This window comes from Falco cherrug, chromosome 6 (genome assembly GCF_023634085.1).
Source record: "Falco cherrug isolate bFalChe1 chromosome 6, bFalChe1.pri, whole genome shotgun sequence".
Taxonomy (NCBI): Eukaryota; Metazoa; Chordata; class Aves; order Falconiformes; family Falconidae; genus Falco; species Falco cherrug.
Window position 1 is genome coordinate 44,058,211 of NC_073702.1, and position 13,205 is coordinate 44,071,415.

Genomic DNA, 13,205 nt, shown 5'->3' on the forward strand with positions numbered 1-13,205 from the left:
AATGTGTTCATCAAAACATTTTAAGCAGTGAATTATACTGTGTCAGTGCAGGTTCTCCTGACTTAAACCAGGTCTGAACTGAATAGGCCACAGTACCATGTTAATTTTAATGATCTGGATTTGCTGCTTAGAAACCATCTTGAGGTTGGATAAGGAGTTCTGTTACAGACGATACTTTTTTTTTTTGTCTGAACCCCTGGATATTTTCATGTTATGGCATTTCTGAAGCACGGTTTGTCACAGCTGGAAATTTCCCTAGAGAAGGTGGGAGACCCTGTCTATTTGACATCTGTAACTTCAAGCTTCACCTCAGTGAAGTTCTGGACTGTGGTCTACTTCAAACAGTGAGGGCTTGATATTTTTTTTGTGTATGTCTTTTAAAAAAAAAATTACTTGTGGGGGTAGTAGTGGGACTAGTGATGATGGTAGAGGTTACTTTATTTGGAAGGTGTATGATTGCTAGGTCTTTAAATACTTTTACCTAAGCAGCAGCCATTTTGCTTTCTTGGAATGACTCATGTATAATTAAGTTACTGAGGATTCCAATAGGAACCAAATTGCTTAAAAAATTCAAAATTTCAAACTTCCTTAGTCTTGTATTTTAACAGCTGTGATTTTGAAGGTAGTAATTTTCTGAGGAACCGGGTGGTATTTCTCTTCAAGCACACCTTTGTGCAGACTTGCTCTTTACCTTGCCGCCTTTTTACCATTTAAGAAAAGGAGGAGGAACAGTGGAAATGTGAATGTCTTCTCATGGCATTTGGGGAGCAGCGTGGTAGTGAAGGAAAAGATGGCAGCACTGCAGAGGAAAACTTCTACTCTTCTGCAGCCTTCCCTTGACTGTGGAGGAAGTGTAGACAACTGCTCAGCTTTCTTCACCCCCTAACCCTTTCCCTGCTCCTAATAAATCAGGTCAAACTATTAAATTTCAGTGTGTGCATTTAAGACTATCATTCTTGCAGAATTATTGCTAGCTATTTCAGTTAAGCTAAAGGGAGGAACCTTGGAAGTGCTGAGCAGCATAAGCAGGTATAGCTCTGCATTTTTGGAGGGCTCAAAAGTGTGGTTTGCTGTATGTAACACTTCCCTCAAGCCATCATATGAGAAGAATGGGGTTTCCTCTTCCCTTGGAACTGGAACAGTTTCAGTTACAGGAAGTGAGTTGTAATATATGGTTATTCATTATTTTGGATACTCTTATCTAGAGGAAAGAAACAGGCATTTTATCTGTGAAACCTGGTATCATATGGTTTTAGCTTGTATAATTTCCTGCATGTTGCAACTTCCAAAATGTTTCCTGTGATTGCAGCATTTTATACAGAGCCCCTATTTTAGGATTTTGAGGTAACAGTGCCACCTTTCTCCTGTTGATTGGGATATGGGCCTAAGCTGGGTTTCTTCCCTCTTAGCTACCTATTCACATAAAATTTATGGCAAAGTATTATCTGCAAGACTTCTTCCCTTCTGTCAAAGTTGATCAAAATAGCTCTTCAGGCTCAGAAATTGCTAGCAAATGACAAACAAGTAAAACAAACGTTCTTGTAAAAGCAGGGCAGATGAGCATGGCCTGAAGTATTTAACAGGAATTGGAAGTACACGAGGCCAAAAGATGAGCAGATTCTCTAAAGTATCAAAAATCTCACAGAAACTGTTTTGCAAGGTAATACCTTCCCTCCATCTAGTGAAGTGCCTACTAGAAAAACTCAGGGAAGGTGCATAAGGGAACTGCCTTGGGCTGTGTTTTACTGTTGAAGATCTGTTTTCCATCCTATTGCAGTCTTGAACTGGACTGTGGGTACTTGGAAATCTAACACTGTCTGAATTATCCCCTTACCAGTGTTAATAGGCTACTTGTTTCTCACATCCACAGCCTTTACAAAACAGTAGCTCTGTGTTTGTACTCTCAAGGGAGCTCTTTAGCACTGTTGAGAGGTGCATTTCTTGGGGCCAAAGAAAGGACCCATATGAGGTCTTCTAGTACGATGGAAAGATAAACCTATAGGATCCAAGGTGATGTCTGCAGTAACTTTAAAAAGAGTTAAGATGGAATGGGTAGTGTTATTTTTAATGTTATGCCTCATATTATAACAATATTGAAGACTTGTGTTTTTAATGTCAGTTCTTTTTATCTGACAACTTAATTTAGGTTTTTCTATGACCTTTTATCTCTTGACACTACTTTCAAATAACATTTAAGCTGAGTAATGCAAAGCATTTACTAGTGATGCTGATATAGGCATAAACTTCTAAAAATAAATGACCATAATACTTTTGAAGAAATCAAATAATTCTAAGCAACTTCTAGGGACAATGTCAACCTTTTAGTAGTCCTTCTCAAGTTGGATTTCTGGTAAACACAAGCCACAAAAACACCACTTCATGCAACACTGATATGCAGCTATTTTACTACAAAATGACTACAAATATTTCAACAAAACATAGTAGTCGTCTTAATATCTTGGCATGTAATAAACTATTTTTCCAAGTTCTATGAAAAGTACAAAAAATTTAAGAAACACTGAGTAGGAAATGGTTTTGCGTATTAAAAATAAGAATTCCAGCTCCAAGTTACCCCTTGTTTATGTGCGGACATTGTTTCCTCTTGATTTTGGTGGAAGACTGCCATCTACTGAATTGCTGAAATTGTACCTTAAGTTTTTCATTTGCGGTGGTAATTTTGAGCAAACCTATAAAATAGTCGCTACAACTTTAATAGTGAAATAGTAAGTTTTTCAGTTTCTTTGGTGACTTGCAAAACTAAAAATTATGCCACAGTGGAACCTGAGGAGGCTTAAAATAAATTTGAACACATTGTTCTTAGAAAAACTATATTGCAAAATACTTAGAATAGTGATGTGAGGCTAGTTACTGGTAGCTTATATATGTTTGAATCTAATTTAAAAATCCTGTGTCATTTTCAATGGAGAAGATTTAAGATGTCTCTCTACTTATACCTTTGAGCAGACTTCAGGGAAACTCTTCTGAGGCTTATTTGTTGTATTATGTTTGAATTAAGATTTAGGCACTGCTAGCTGAAACATTTAAAAGGCAACAGCAGCAGTACTGCTTGTGAACATCGCTCTGGCTATTTGGAAGATCTTGCAGCTTGTGACCACCACAAATTTGTGGACAGATTGTCAAGTTGGTAGAGACAGAGAGGTAAACTTGTGTTTACCACCCTGATTTGGCATCTAAGTTTCTACTTTTTGTCTACATGATGGAAGTGTTGGCATTTTAACCTGTGACCCCCTTAACACTTCAGCAAGTGACTTTGCTGGTAAATACTGCAAAAGGCTTCATAAGCAAAAAAATTAATAAGAAAAAAAAAATGCCTGCATCACTCTTGATAAAACTCCTAGTGATAACTAAACTTTCTCCAAAGGTTGTTTGGAAGAGGAGGTTATTTCGATCATAGGTGCAAAGCAAAATGGTGTGTAAAACAGAAGGCTGGATTTAAGCCTTATCCACAAGTTAAGTGGTGACAGATTATGTCCAGGGGGAAGAGCTAATATCAGTGCTGAGAGGTAGACCACAGCAAAATCTGAGGGAGAAATTCATACATGTGACCAACTTAAACTTAAGGTAGTCCTTAAGAGCTTTTCCTCATCGAGACCTTCCAGCATTCTGTTGATAGTGGTTTTAGTTCTGCTTTAGTTGTCTGCTTTTTATTGCAGTTTTTCTCAAAGCAAGTAAGTAAACATGGGTATATGAAGAGTGATAAATTGAATGGCAAAGGTGAAGAATGGGGCAAAACCTGGTTTGGTTTGGGATAAGAAAAGAGTTAAAAGGGGTTAATAGTTAATTTGAGAAATAAGACATTGGTGCCAAAAGGAGAGATGATGTGAGAATAACAAGTTCTGTAAAAGGAGAGAAATATTAACTGAGTGATAGCAGAGGACCGGAGAGGGGAGAAACAGTGTAGCTTATGTAAGTCTTAATAGTGCCTGTGGTCTTATTCTACATAACCCCAAAATGATGTAAAGTTCTTTTTATCTGGGGATATGTATGTATCTCCAAAATGATGTAAAGGGTTAATGAGATATAAGTGAAACTGGGACTCAGCAGGCTACGCTGCCACACAGTTTGCAGGGAGGGGGTTGAAGTATGGGCTTGTATTTGAACAAAGTTGAGATGGAATGACTGGTGATTACAGTTAGTGTTTTCTGTTGTGAATATCCAGTAGTCAGTGACTTGAAAATAACTGAAGAGGACTAGCAGGCAAGAATTAAGGGAGGTATTTTAGATCATGCTCTGTGAATGAAGAAAGACTTCTGACCACACGAAGAATTACTTTTCAGTCAGAAACCAGTGTTGATGGACAAAAATTGATTGGGCAAGGATTGGCTATGTTCTTTGAAAATGTTAAATTGTCCTTCTTATTAGATACTATCTATAGTTCTTTACCTATTTAGTTTAATTTATGAAACCATATATAAATTCACTTAACGTCTAGTTCAGAACATTGCATTTGTTAATGCTGCTGTGGGCAATGTCTGAACAAAATATTTGGATTCTGGGATGAGTCGTCATTCTTACTCCAAGTGTTCCTCAGTTCTAGGAGCATAGAATGCCCATGCCCTTAGTCTTGGCTAAGGAGCTATGGACATGAGAGGAAAAGCCTGGTTAATTATTAATACTATGGTACAGTATGTGCTACCAGAAGGATGTATGAGGTAGGATATCTGTAATAACATGTTAAAATTTGACATTAAAATTGAACTGGTTTAGATGGATGACAGATGAGCAGGATTGGAAGCATGCAACAGAATACAAAGATTTTTGCCTCTGAATTTTGATTAAGATCTTTCAAAATACATAATTTCCTGGGTTTACTCTTCTGTATAGTCATTAAAAAAAATCTGCATCTTCTGTAGTCAGAGGAACTGTTATGTTGATGTATTAGTAGCAATTTCCAACTCTTTCCCCTTGTATTATACCATTCTCCTTCCCTTCCATCCCACCCAAAAAAGTGCTGATTAGTCACCTTTTTGCAGTGTTAGTACTGAAATACAGCTTTTAGTCTAAAAGTAGTAGAACCTGGATCAGAAAACAAAGTGAATAAAATCAAGGAAAGCCTGCAGCCTTGTTAGTGTTTTGAAAATACTATGTTGCTCAGTCTAAATTGATGTTTTTACCTCTTCATTTAACAGCATGCTTCGCTGTCTGTGAATTGTGCATATAGAAACTTACAATTAAAAACAATTTTATTTCTTGTTTGATTTTAAAACACAGATTTCTAATCCTGTTTGCATTTGTACTACTTAATTACATCTTGTTCTAATGAACGATTGCCTCTCACTGGCAGCTATGAGAAAATTCTACCAAATACAGCCTTTACAAAAAATATTCTGGCACTTTTTGAAGCTGTCTGGGAAATACTGTATTTGTGCATGTTTATGTAAGCAACTTTGATATCTAAGATATACTTTGCTAGCTATTATCATTGGAAAATGGATCAGATATTAATACTGCTCACTATACATTCCTTTCTTACCAGTTTCTATGCAAATTAGTTGAATAAGTGCTTAATTTTAAAATGCATACTAATTTATGCAAAAAAAGTGGTTTTGTGCTTTAAAATTGCTGCAACTTACTGTATACATAAATTAGTTAATGAACTTTAACTGATATCTACATACTTCGGTATTTCTCAGAATAGACCTTTTTCACCCTATCAATCTAAGATTTTATGTTAATTTTGAATCAGTTGGCTTCTGATACTTAAAGGAGCTGAGCATTGTTTTATAGACAAAGTGAATACTTTATTTATGCATACTTACATTTATGCAGTAACTAATGTTATTGGTAGCTGGTTTGAAAGTTGAGAAATTCAACTTCCCGGCAGTTGTGGAATTTCTAAAGCTGCAGTAGGGGACAGCAGGAGCAGTTTGCTGTAAGCTGTTATGCTAATAAGATAATTGTAGTAAGTTCTAACAGCAACTGTATAAATAACCTACCTATTGTTATCCCCTTCCCTGCCCCTGCAACAGGAAAAGGACAAATTATGTGCTGCCCCCTTCCTTAGGAAAGTACGAACTCTTATGAGTGTCAGGAGATGTAAAAACTGCTGAACTCCAATGGTACTAAATAATTTCATGATAATGAATCTCAGATACTTTTTTGGGCAAACATAGTATCTGAATGCAGCTTCTTAGCCTTCATTGTTATTTAAAAAAGAAAACACTGCACAGTCAATACTACTGTGCTCTCAAAAGTATTTGGGAACTTTGTGTAATGTTAAGCTTCCTGGAAAATGAGAAAAACAGTGCATTTGCCAATATTCTGGCACGTAAACGATCTCTTCCAATTTATCTTCCTATCTTTCCCCCCAACCTTCTCTATGAGAAAGGAAGACCTTTGGGAGAAACCTTTCGGTAACTTTTCAGGACTGAGATCCTATCCTCTTCACCTCTGAGGTGCCTTGCATTCTCATCCTTATGACTAACAGAAAAGCTGAATGTAGATTTTTATTTTTTTTTTCTTAATTGCCTGGAAGGTGTAGCTCTTTACTCTAGGGACACTTGATTTGGTTTCAAAGTATAATATGTAATGTTGATATTTTTTTTTTCTGTCCAAGTAATGAGGTCAGACTGTATTTAGAATTAGCTCATTTGCAAGTGCTATATTCGTGTGAAAGTTGCAGCCAGTGTCTTCTGACTGTCAGTATCTGATGTCTTCCTTTTCCTTATTGTATTTCTTACTGTCAGTTTTCTTGCCTTCTCGCCCTCCTTAGCTGGCAGGAGAGTGCATCACGATAGTCCAGCTGGAATTCCCACAGTAAATTGTTACCAGTGATTTGATAGTATTTCCATCTGATGAACTTCAATCTCAGGGTTTTAAAACCCTAGTTTGTTTTTGCTTGGTGCTGTTAATTACATATAGGAAAGTAGATCTGAAGTGTTAACAAATATTAATGTATACTTTTGCAAACATAAATACTGAGACATGGGGAGGAATAAAAGACCTGATTAGCCCAGTGATATAAACCCAGGATGCTATGCAGGCCTAAAGCTTTAAAAGGAAACTATAATCCTGAAGTTGTTGGAAAACAGTGATATGATACCGTATCAGGATTGGTACAAAGTCTAATACTCTCCCCAAAGTATTTTGTGGATTTTTATTTTATCCTATTTGGTAATACATGAATATGAAAGGTCAAAGTTAGTTTTGGAGGCAGTGTTGACTAGTACTTTCGGACTTTTAAAATAACTCTCTTGCTAAATAGCTGTGTGTCTTGATAGATAGTTCTTTATGAGATTGTTTCTTTGAGACATCATGCTTTTGTATGTGCAGGTAATAGTTACTGATGAGGTCAAGGTGTAGGTAAGATTGAGAAACAGGAAAGTTGTGTGAAGCTGTTCTTTTACTGCTTTAGTCCTGCTTAGATGTATCACCAGGTAGGACTTTATGGTACTCTGTAACCTGATGTAAAGTAAGTTTTTGGCTTTTATCTGTTGTTTGATTATATCCAGACTTGGCAATGGTGAGTAATACCAGACAAACTTTTACTCTTTATTTATAAAAATGATACTTGGAAATCTCACCAGCATTATGTGGGGTTTTTTTCTAAGTTATAATAATTCTTGTGGCCCACAATCGAAGTCCATACAAAAGTGTCTGTGAAGTGATGGTTTTGCTGCCTATAAAAATAATTCAGGGTCTGATTAAGTAAAGTGGAAAACTGCTACATAGCAATGACTGTAGTAAAATATACAGGTATAATGTGCAGTCCTGAAGAACTATACACAACAGACTGGTGTACGTAAGAATATTGTGAGTTATCTACTGCCCTTAGTGTTTTGTATGTAATTCAGATCAGTGATATGTGTTGTCCTCTAGTTGGAATTCTGGGTTTTTGTCAAAACTGTCAAATGTTTAAATACTCTGAGGTGTTACAGCTACAGATTTGAGAAACATCTAGGAATGCATTTTAAAAGGTACTGCAGTTTCAGATTTGTCTTAAAAATCTTGAGATATTGTAACAGTGGCAAATCTGATACAGGAACATGGTCCATATCTTGTGCTGTACTATCAAAACTTTATAGCAGTGTAATGACGTGAAGATGCAAGTGTCTGTGTGGTGATAGTTTGGAAGGTGATTTACAATATAAACGTGACTCTGTATACATAACTGACTTATGCTAGGGATTGAATTGATAGTTACACATGGGTCAAGCACAGGTAAGAACCCAATATTCCCTAGGTCTACTTAGAGTAACTTAAGAATTTAAAAAAAGGACTGCTCTTCTGAAGCTTTCATAAATGTTCTGGAATTAGTTTTCTCTTTCAAAATGTGACTTCTAAGGGCAGATGTGCACTGAGTTGCTCCTATGTAAATAAGCTATAAATAATAGTAACTTTTAAAAATAGTATTTTGTGGAGAGAACTAGGATATTACTAACAAAGTGCTTTAATTCTGCCTGGGAAAAAAAAAAAGTGTAACCTTAGGTGTGAACCTTGTTTAGAAGAAAAGTACCTTTTGCAACTGTTGCCTTTTCTCACAAATCAAAGTGAAATCAGTTTCACTATGCAATATTAAATTAGCATGATACTGTGCTTTTCTTATGTATGACCTGCACTTCTAGCAGTTAGAAAAAGCCATAGCTTTTGTCTGTAACTTACTTTTTCAAAAAACATGCAGTCAAGACAACAAAATACTAGTGTTTTCCTGGGTTAATTTCCTAATGGCAGTGGGGGACACAGCAGCAACATTCAAAGGTACAGCTGAAAAGCTATTAATTCATCTAATTTGTTAGTATTTGGAGTAGGGGATGAAGCAAGAATAGTAGGAAGAAATGCTTGGAAGTGAAGGAGGAAGGATGGGTCTTTGATTAGAAAACTGCTCACAGCAGACTGTTTCCTCTAGAGCTACCCGAGGTCTTAGAGAGTTTTTCCTGCCTACAAAATTAAAATGCTTTGCTTATCTTGTCATTATTCATTATAATGTTTGCCTGTTTTGAGAACTACTATGTGGCACTACTTAGTACAGTGAGCTTTCTTGCCTTAGGCACATATATGCAACTATAGAACTTAAAACTGCCTTCTCTGGGATGCTGCCTGTTTTGTGTGGTTGAGAAATGCTTAATATGTACTGAAAGGGGCATGTATCATTATCCTTCTACACTCAGTATTTAAGTGACATGCTTTTTCGACTTGGCATACGCTGCAAAACTGGGAGGCTTTGCATTGCTTTAGAAAAGAAGATTAATGCTGGTTAGGAGGATGATATTAATTTGAGATGAATAATTTTAGCTACTAGGTGAAGAAGTGATGACACAGTTCTTGGGTAAAGGAACTAAAGGGGGCTAGCTGCAAGGACTATTTTTATTATATTGATAACTGTAAGCACCGTAAAAGAGGCCAAACTCTTTTTTTTTTTTTTTTTTTGTTCAGATCTGCATGTGAGGCTTCTGCTAATTTGTCAAAAAAAAAACCCCAACCACTTGCTCTGAATGTTTAAAGCTTGTGTAAGCTTATGCCCAGTACTGTGTACTTAAGGATTTCTGGAGAGAGAACCGATTGAGGTGTGGAAAAAGCAAAAGGATTTTTTTGTTTTCTTAAAGAAACGGTCAAATATTCTTAATACCGAAACTTCTACTGATAAAGTATTAACAGTGCTTCCAGAAATATTTGCATCAGAAGTGCCTAAAGAAAATATTTGAGGGATAGAATCTGAAGATTGGAGTAACTTTGAGGAATCCATATTTTTTTTATTTTTCTGGGTCACATTCCCCTTGTTTTGAGGTGAGGTAGCTGTAAAGCCTCAATTCCAGATAATCTCTGAGTGGGTGAACGAACAAGAGTTACATTTAATTATGTTGGAAGCTGGTGATCAGGGGAGGAGTTGAGGAAATAGTCTTTTGGTAGAAAACAACCTGTGTCTGTGCAGATAAATAACAAGTTTTAAAATTCAGTTCCTGTAAACATCTGAATTTCACTTTAAGAAACTGCTTTTTTGTTTGTTTCTGCAAAGAGTTATTAATTCAAGTGAATGCTGAAGCTTGAGCCAAGGCTGAAGGAAATCTGCTCTGAAACTTCTGGTGTTGCTTGTAGGGATGTTTTCCCCAATCTGGCAATTTGTGTAGTCAGTCCACAGTTAATACAAAAGCAACATTTTACATTAAAAGTATTTTGAGTTTGTGTAGGAAGGTATCATGGGGATGATTCTGTGCCCCCACCCCCCAGCTTTAAGCTCTCTCTTTAAGTTTTATTAATTTCTAGTGTATACTGAGAGAACAAGTTGTACGTTATGTTCCTTGTTTTGCATATATATCCTTGGAATTATCTCCTTTCTTCCAAAAACTAAGATGCCTTTTTAAAGTGAGAGGTGTTCAGCTTTTTGGCAACTCCAGAGACTGTGGACATATAATGATGAAGTACTGTCTGCTTTGTTTAATTTATCTGGACTTGTGTTGTTTCTGCTCTGTCTTCTAGAGGATGGAGAATTTTCTTAATATTGGAAGGAGGGGGCTAACCACATTTTGAAATACAGAATCTTTGCAGCTAATAAATGAACAGAGTATGGGGAATTGAAAGAATCTGTGTTGCTGCTGCTTCAGTTTGATATTTATTATGGAAGTATAGGACTGATTTTTGTGTGAGAGGGCAAAATAAACAAGCTTTTGCTATTTTATAGCTGGTGTGAATCAAGGAAGTCTTGAAACAGATCTGGGATATCTGTGCTACATAATTTCCTATTGACTCCGTATTTTGGCTACTGATCTTTTTATCTCTGTCACAGCAGGCTTTTTTTCTAACATGCTTTGCATTATTCAGCTCTCCTTTCATCTGTAACAAGTGTTTAAAAAGGAGAGAAAGCTCCTTTAGTACTTGAAATGTGGTCTTTTGATTATGATGCTTATTTAGATTAACTTGCCTGTATACTAGCTCTGATATTTAACAATACTAAACTGCTTCATTATTCTGTTGTGTTCTCATTGATGAGGAATCCCTTATTGTTAAGTTAAGCAGTTCCACATAACTTTTGTATTCCGTGTGGATAATGATGGGCCTTTTAACTTCTCTGTGTTACTTATATTGTTTATAAATGTTTTTTTTCTGGTCATCACTTGGATCTATGTGGTTGAGTGCAGTAGTTAGAAGCAGGATGTTAACCTGTTTGAATGTTGATTATTTAGTTGAATTAGTGATAATGACAATGTTGTTTATGATGTTTAGTGGTTGTTCTTTTTTCTGTTTTCCATACAACAATTATTCCTTAACGGTACCAATTTTAGCTTTGGTCGTCCAGGAGTTGAATGCTACTGCCAACATGACAGTGGAGCTGCAGTAATCCAGCTTCAGTTCCTGATTAATGAGGTTGGTAAAATGGTGTACATATTCCATAATTCAGAGAAGATAGAGGGTTTTCTTCAGTTTCTCATTAAGCAAGCATCAAAATCAGGTAACACAAGTGGCTCTTAGCATCAATGGCAAGCAGTCACACCAATTATAAATTAACTTTTTAATTTCAGAAAATGTTTGACTGCTGAAAATCTCTCTCTCTAGAGTATTCTTTTGCTATAAGCAATAACTTTTATCCTAGGAATATTTATTCATATCATTGAATGTTATGTCATGAGGTAATAAAGTCTGTTTTCAATAGTACTAGCAGTTTTAGTAAGTAGTTGATTTTATATTGATAGAGTTACTGTTTTAGACATGATCTGAGCAATGATCCCTCAGTAATTTCAAGTGTGTTTCTAGGGGTGTAGCAGCTGAGATGTGACAGTAGAGCTGTTCTTGAGCTAGCTGGGGCCAGATTTGTAGGGGAACTTTAGCTCAGAGGATTGAAGTCAAACCTCACTGGCTTTGTCAGCGCATGAATATTAGCAGTTGAGTTCATTGCTTAATTTCCCTGTGGAGGTGGAACGGTGTGCACACAGGAAAAAGCTTCTCCTTTGCCATCACCCTTCACTATAGCACTGAATCAAATGTGATTGAGCTGAATGACATGGGATCACATCAGCTGTCGTTACTAGTACTTAGAAATTATCTGTGCTGTGGTGTTGATGCATGTGCTTAGAAATACTTTTTCATCCTGGCAGCAGATATGTAATATTTCCACTATGCTGATGAAATGTACTGTTACTAGGGTTATGAAAATAAGTTGACTACAACTTTCTTTCTCATAGGGAGCTCTTGTGAGTGCCTTGGCTGATGATACCTTACACCTATGGAATTTACGTCAGAAGAGACCTGCTATACTTCATTCGCTCAAATTTAACCGAGAACGGTAGGGATTGGATTATTATTGCTTTGCCCCTTACCATCACACTGTCTTGTTTTAAGATCAGGTTTATTAATACAGTCCAATTAATAACTTGTTAAATAACTGAAACTGGTTTATATTGGGTTTGAGTTGCAGGCTGTTAGAACGCAAGATACTTGAGTGAACACACCAGTGACCTAAAGTGAGATGACTTTTCTATCACTTTGCATATTGCATTGCTGAATGTCAGATTTCCCATATTTAAAATGTAGAGGGATGGAAGGCTTGCAATGTGTGTCTCCAAAGGAATTTTTGAATAAGAGAAAGTGTGTGTGTATGTGCACCAAGATGTCAGGAAAACTTGTTCAATTTTAACTGGAAGTTTTTCTCCCCTTGATAAATTGGACTTCCACAGTTAGAGCTCCTGTGTGTATCAAAGCAGCTGAAAACAATGTGAACTTTGACTAACAGTTTTGAGACTCAAGTAACAGTGTTGTAAGCAAGCTAGGGAGACATTTTAGATTAGACTTCTAAAAGTCAGTTGATTGACCTTCTGCAAAAAGTGTGTCCTCTTTTATGTACTAAATAACAAGTAGTCCTTCCCTCTAGGAAAGTAGCCCTTCCTTTCCAGTATGCGTAAAGTCTCAACTGGCACACTATGCCTGCTTTTGAGCAGCATGCTTCAGAAATGGGCTGCCTGGGGAGCTCAAAGGATATTAGCAAGAACACAGAATCTGTGACTTGTACTGCTGAAGATGGCAGGAAGCAGTAAGTTTTAAGTAATGGGTAGCAATAGAAAGCAGTAAGTTAAATATCCATGTAAAACCTTCTAACGTAAGGTAACTACATACAAAGTAGTAAATAGATTGCTGGTGGGTTATGGAGTAACATCGTGGTTTTAAAGAGCAGGTTATAAACAAATTTGTTAGGAATAACATAAATGCAGATTACTGTGGTTTTTGGATAGAGGACCAAGTGATTCCAAGACACCTTT

General features: G+C 36.5%; 1 protein-coding gene across 9 annotated transcripts in view; it reads left to right on the plus strand.

Annotated features, from left to right (window-relative positions):
• Nucleotides 1-13,205, plus strand: part of STXBP5 (syntaxin binding protein 5) — a 109,534-nt gene that overhangs the window by 20,123 nt on the left and 76,206 nt on the right. For 8 of the 9 annotated variants that reach the window (XM_055713096.1, XM_055713097.1, XM_055713100.1 and 5 more), the window contains exons 4-5: nucleotides 11,238-11,319; nucleotides 12,135-12,235. In XM_055713096.1, coding sequence (XP_055569071.1) covers nucleotides 11,238-11,319; nucleotides 12,135-12,235 — 183 coding nt within the window. Of the gene's footprint in view, nucleotides 1-11,237; nucleotides 11,320-12,134; nucleotides 12,236-13,205 lie in introns of those variants that run through there. The other variant, XM_055713105.1, reaches the window with a different exon arrangement.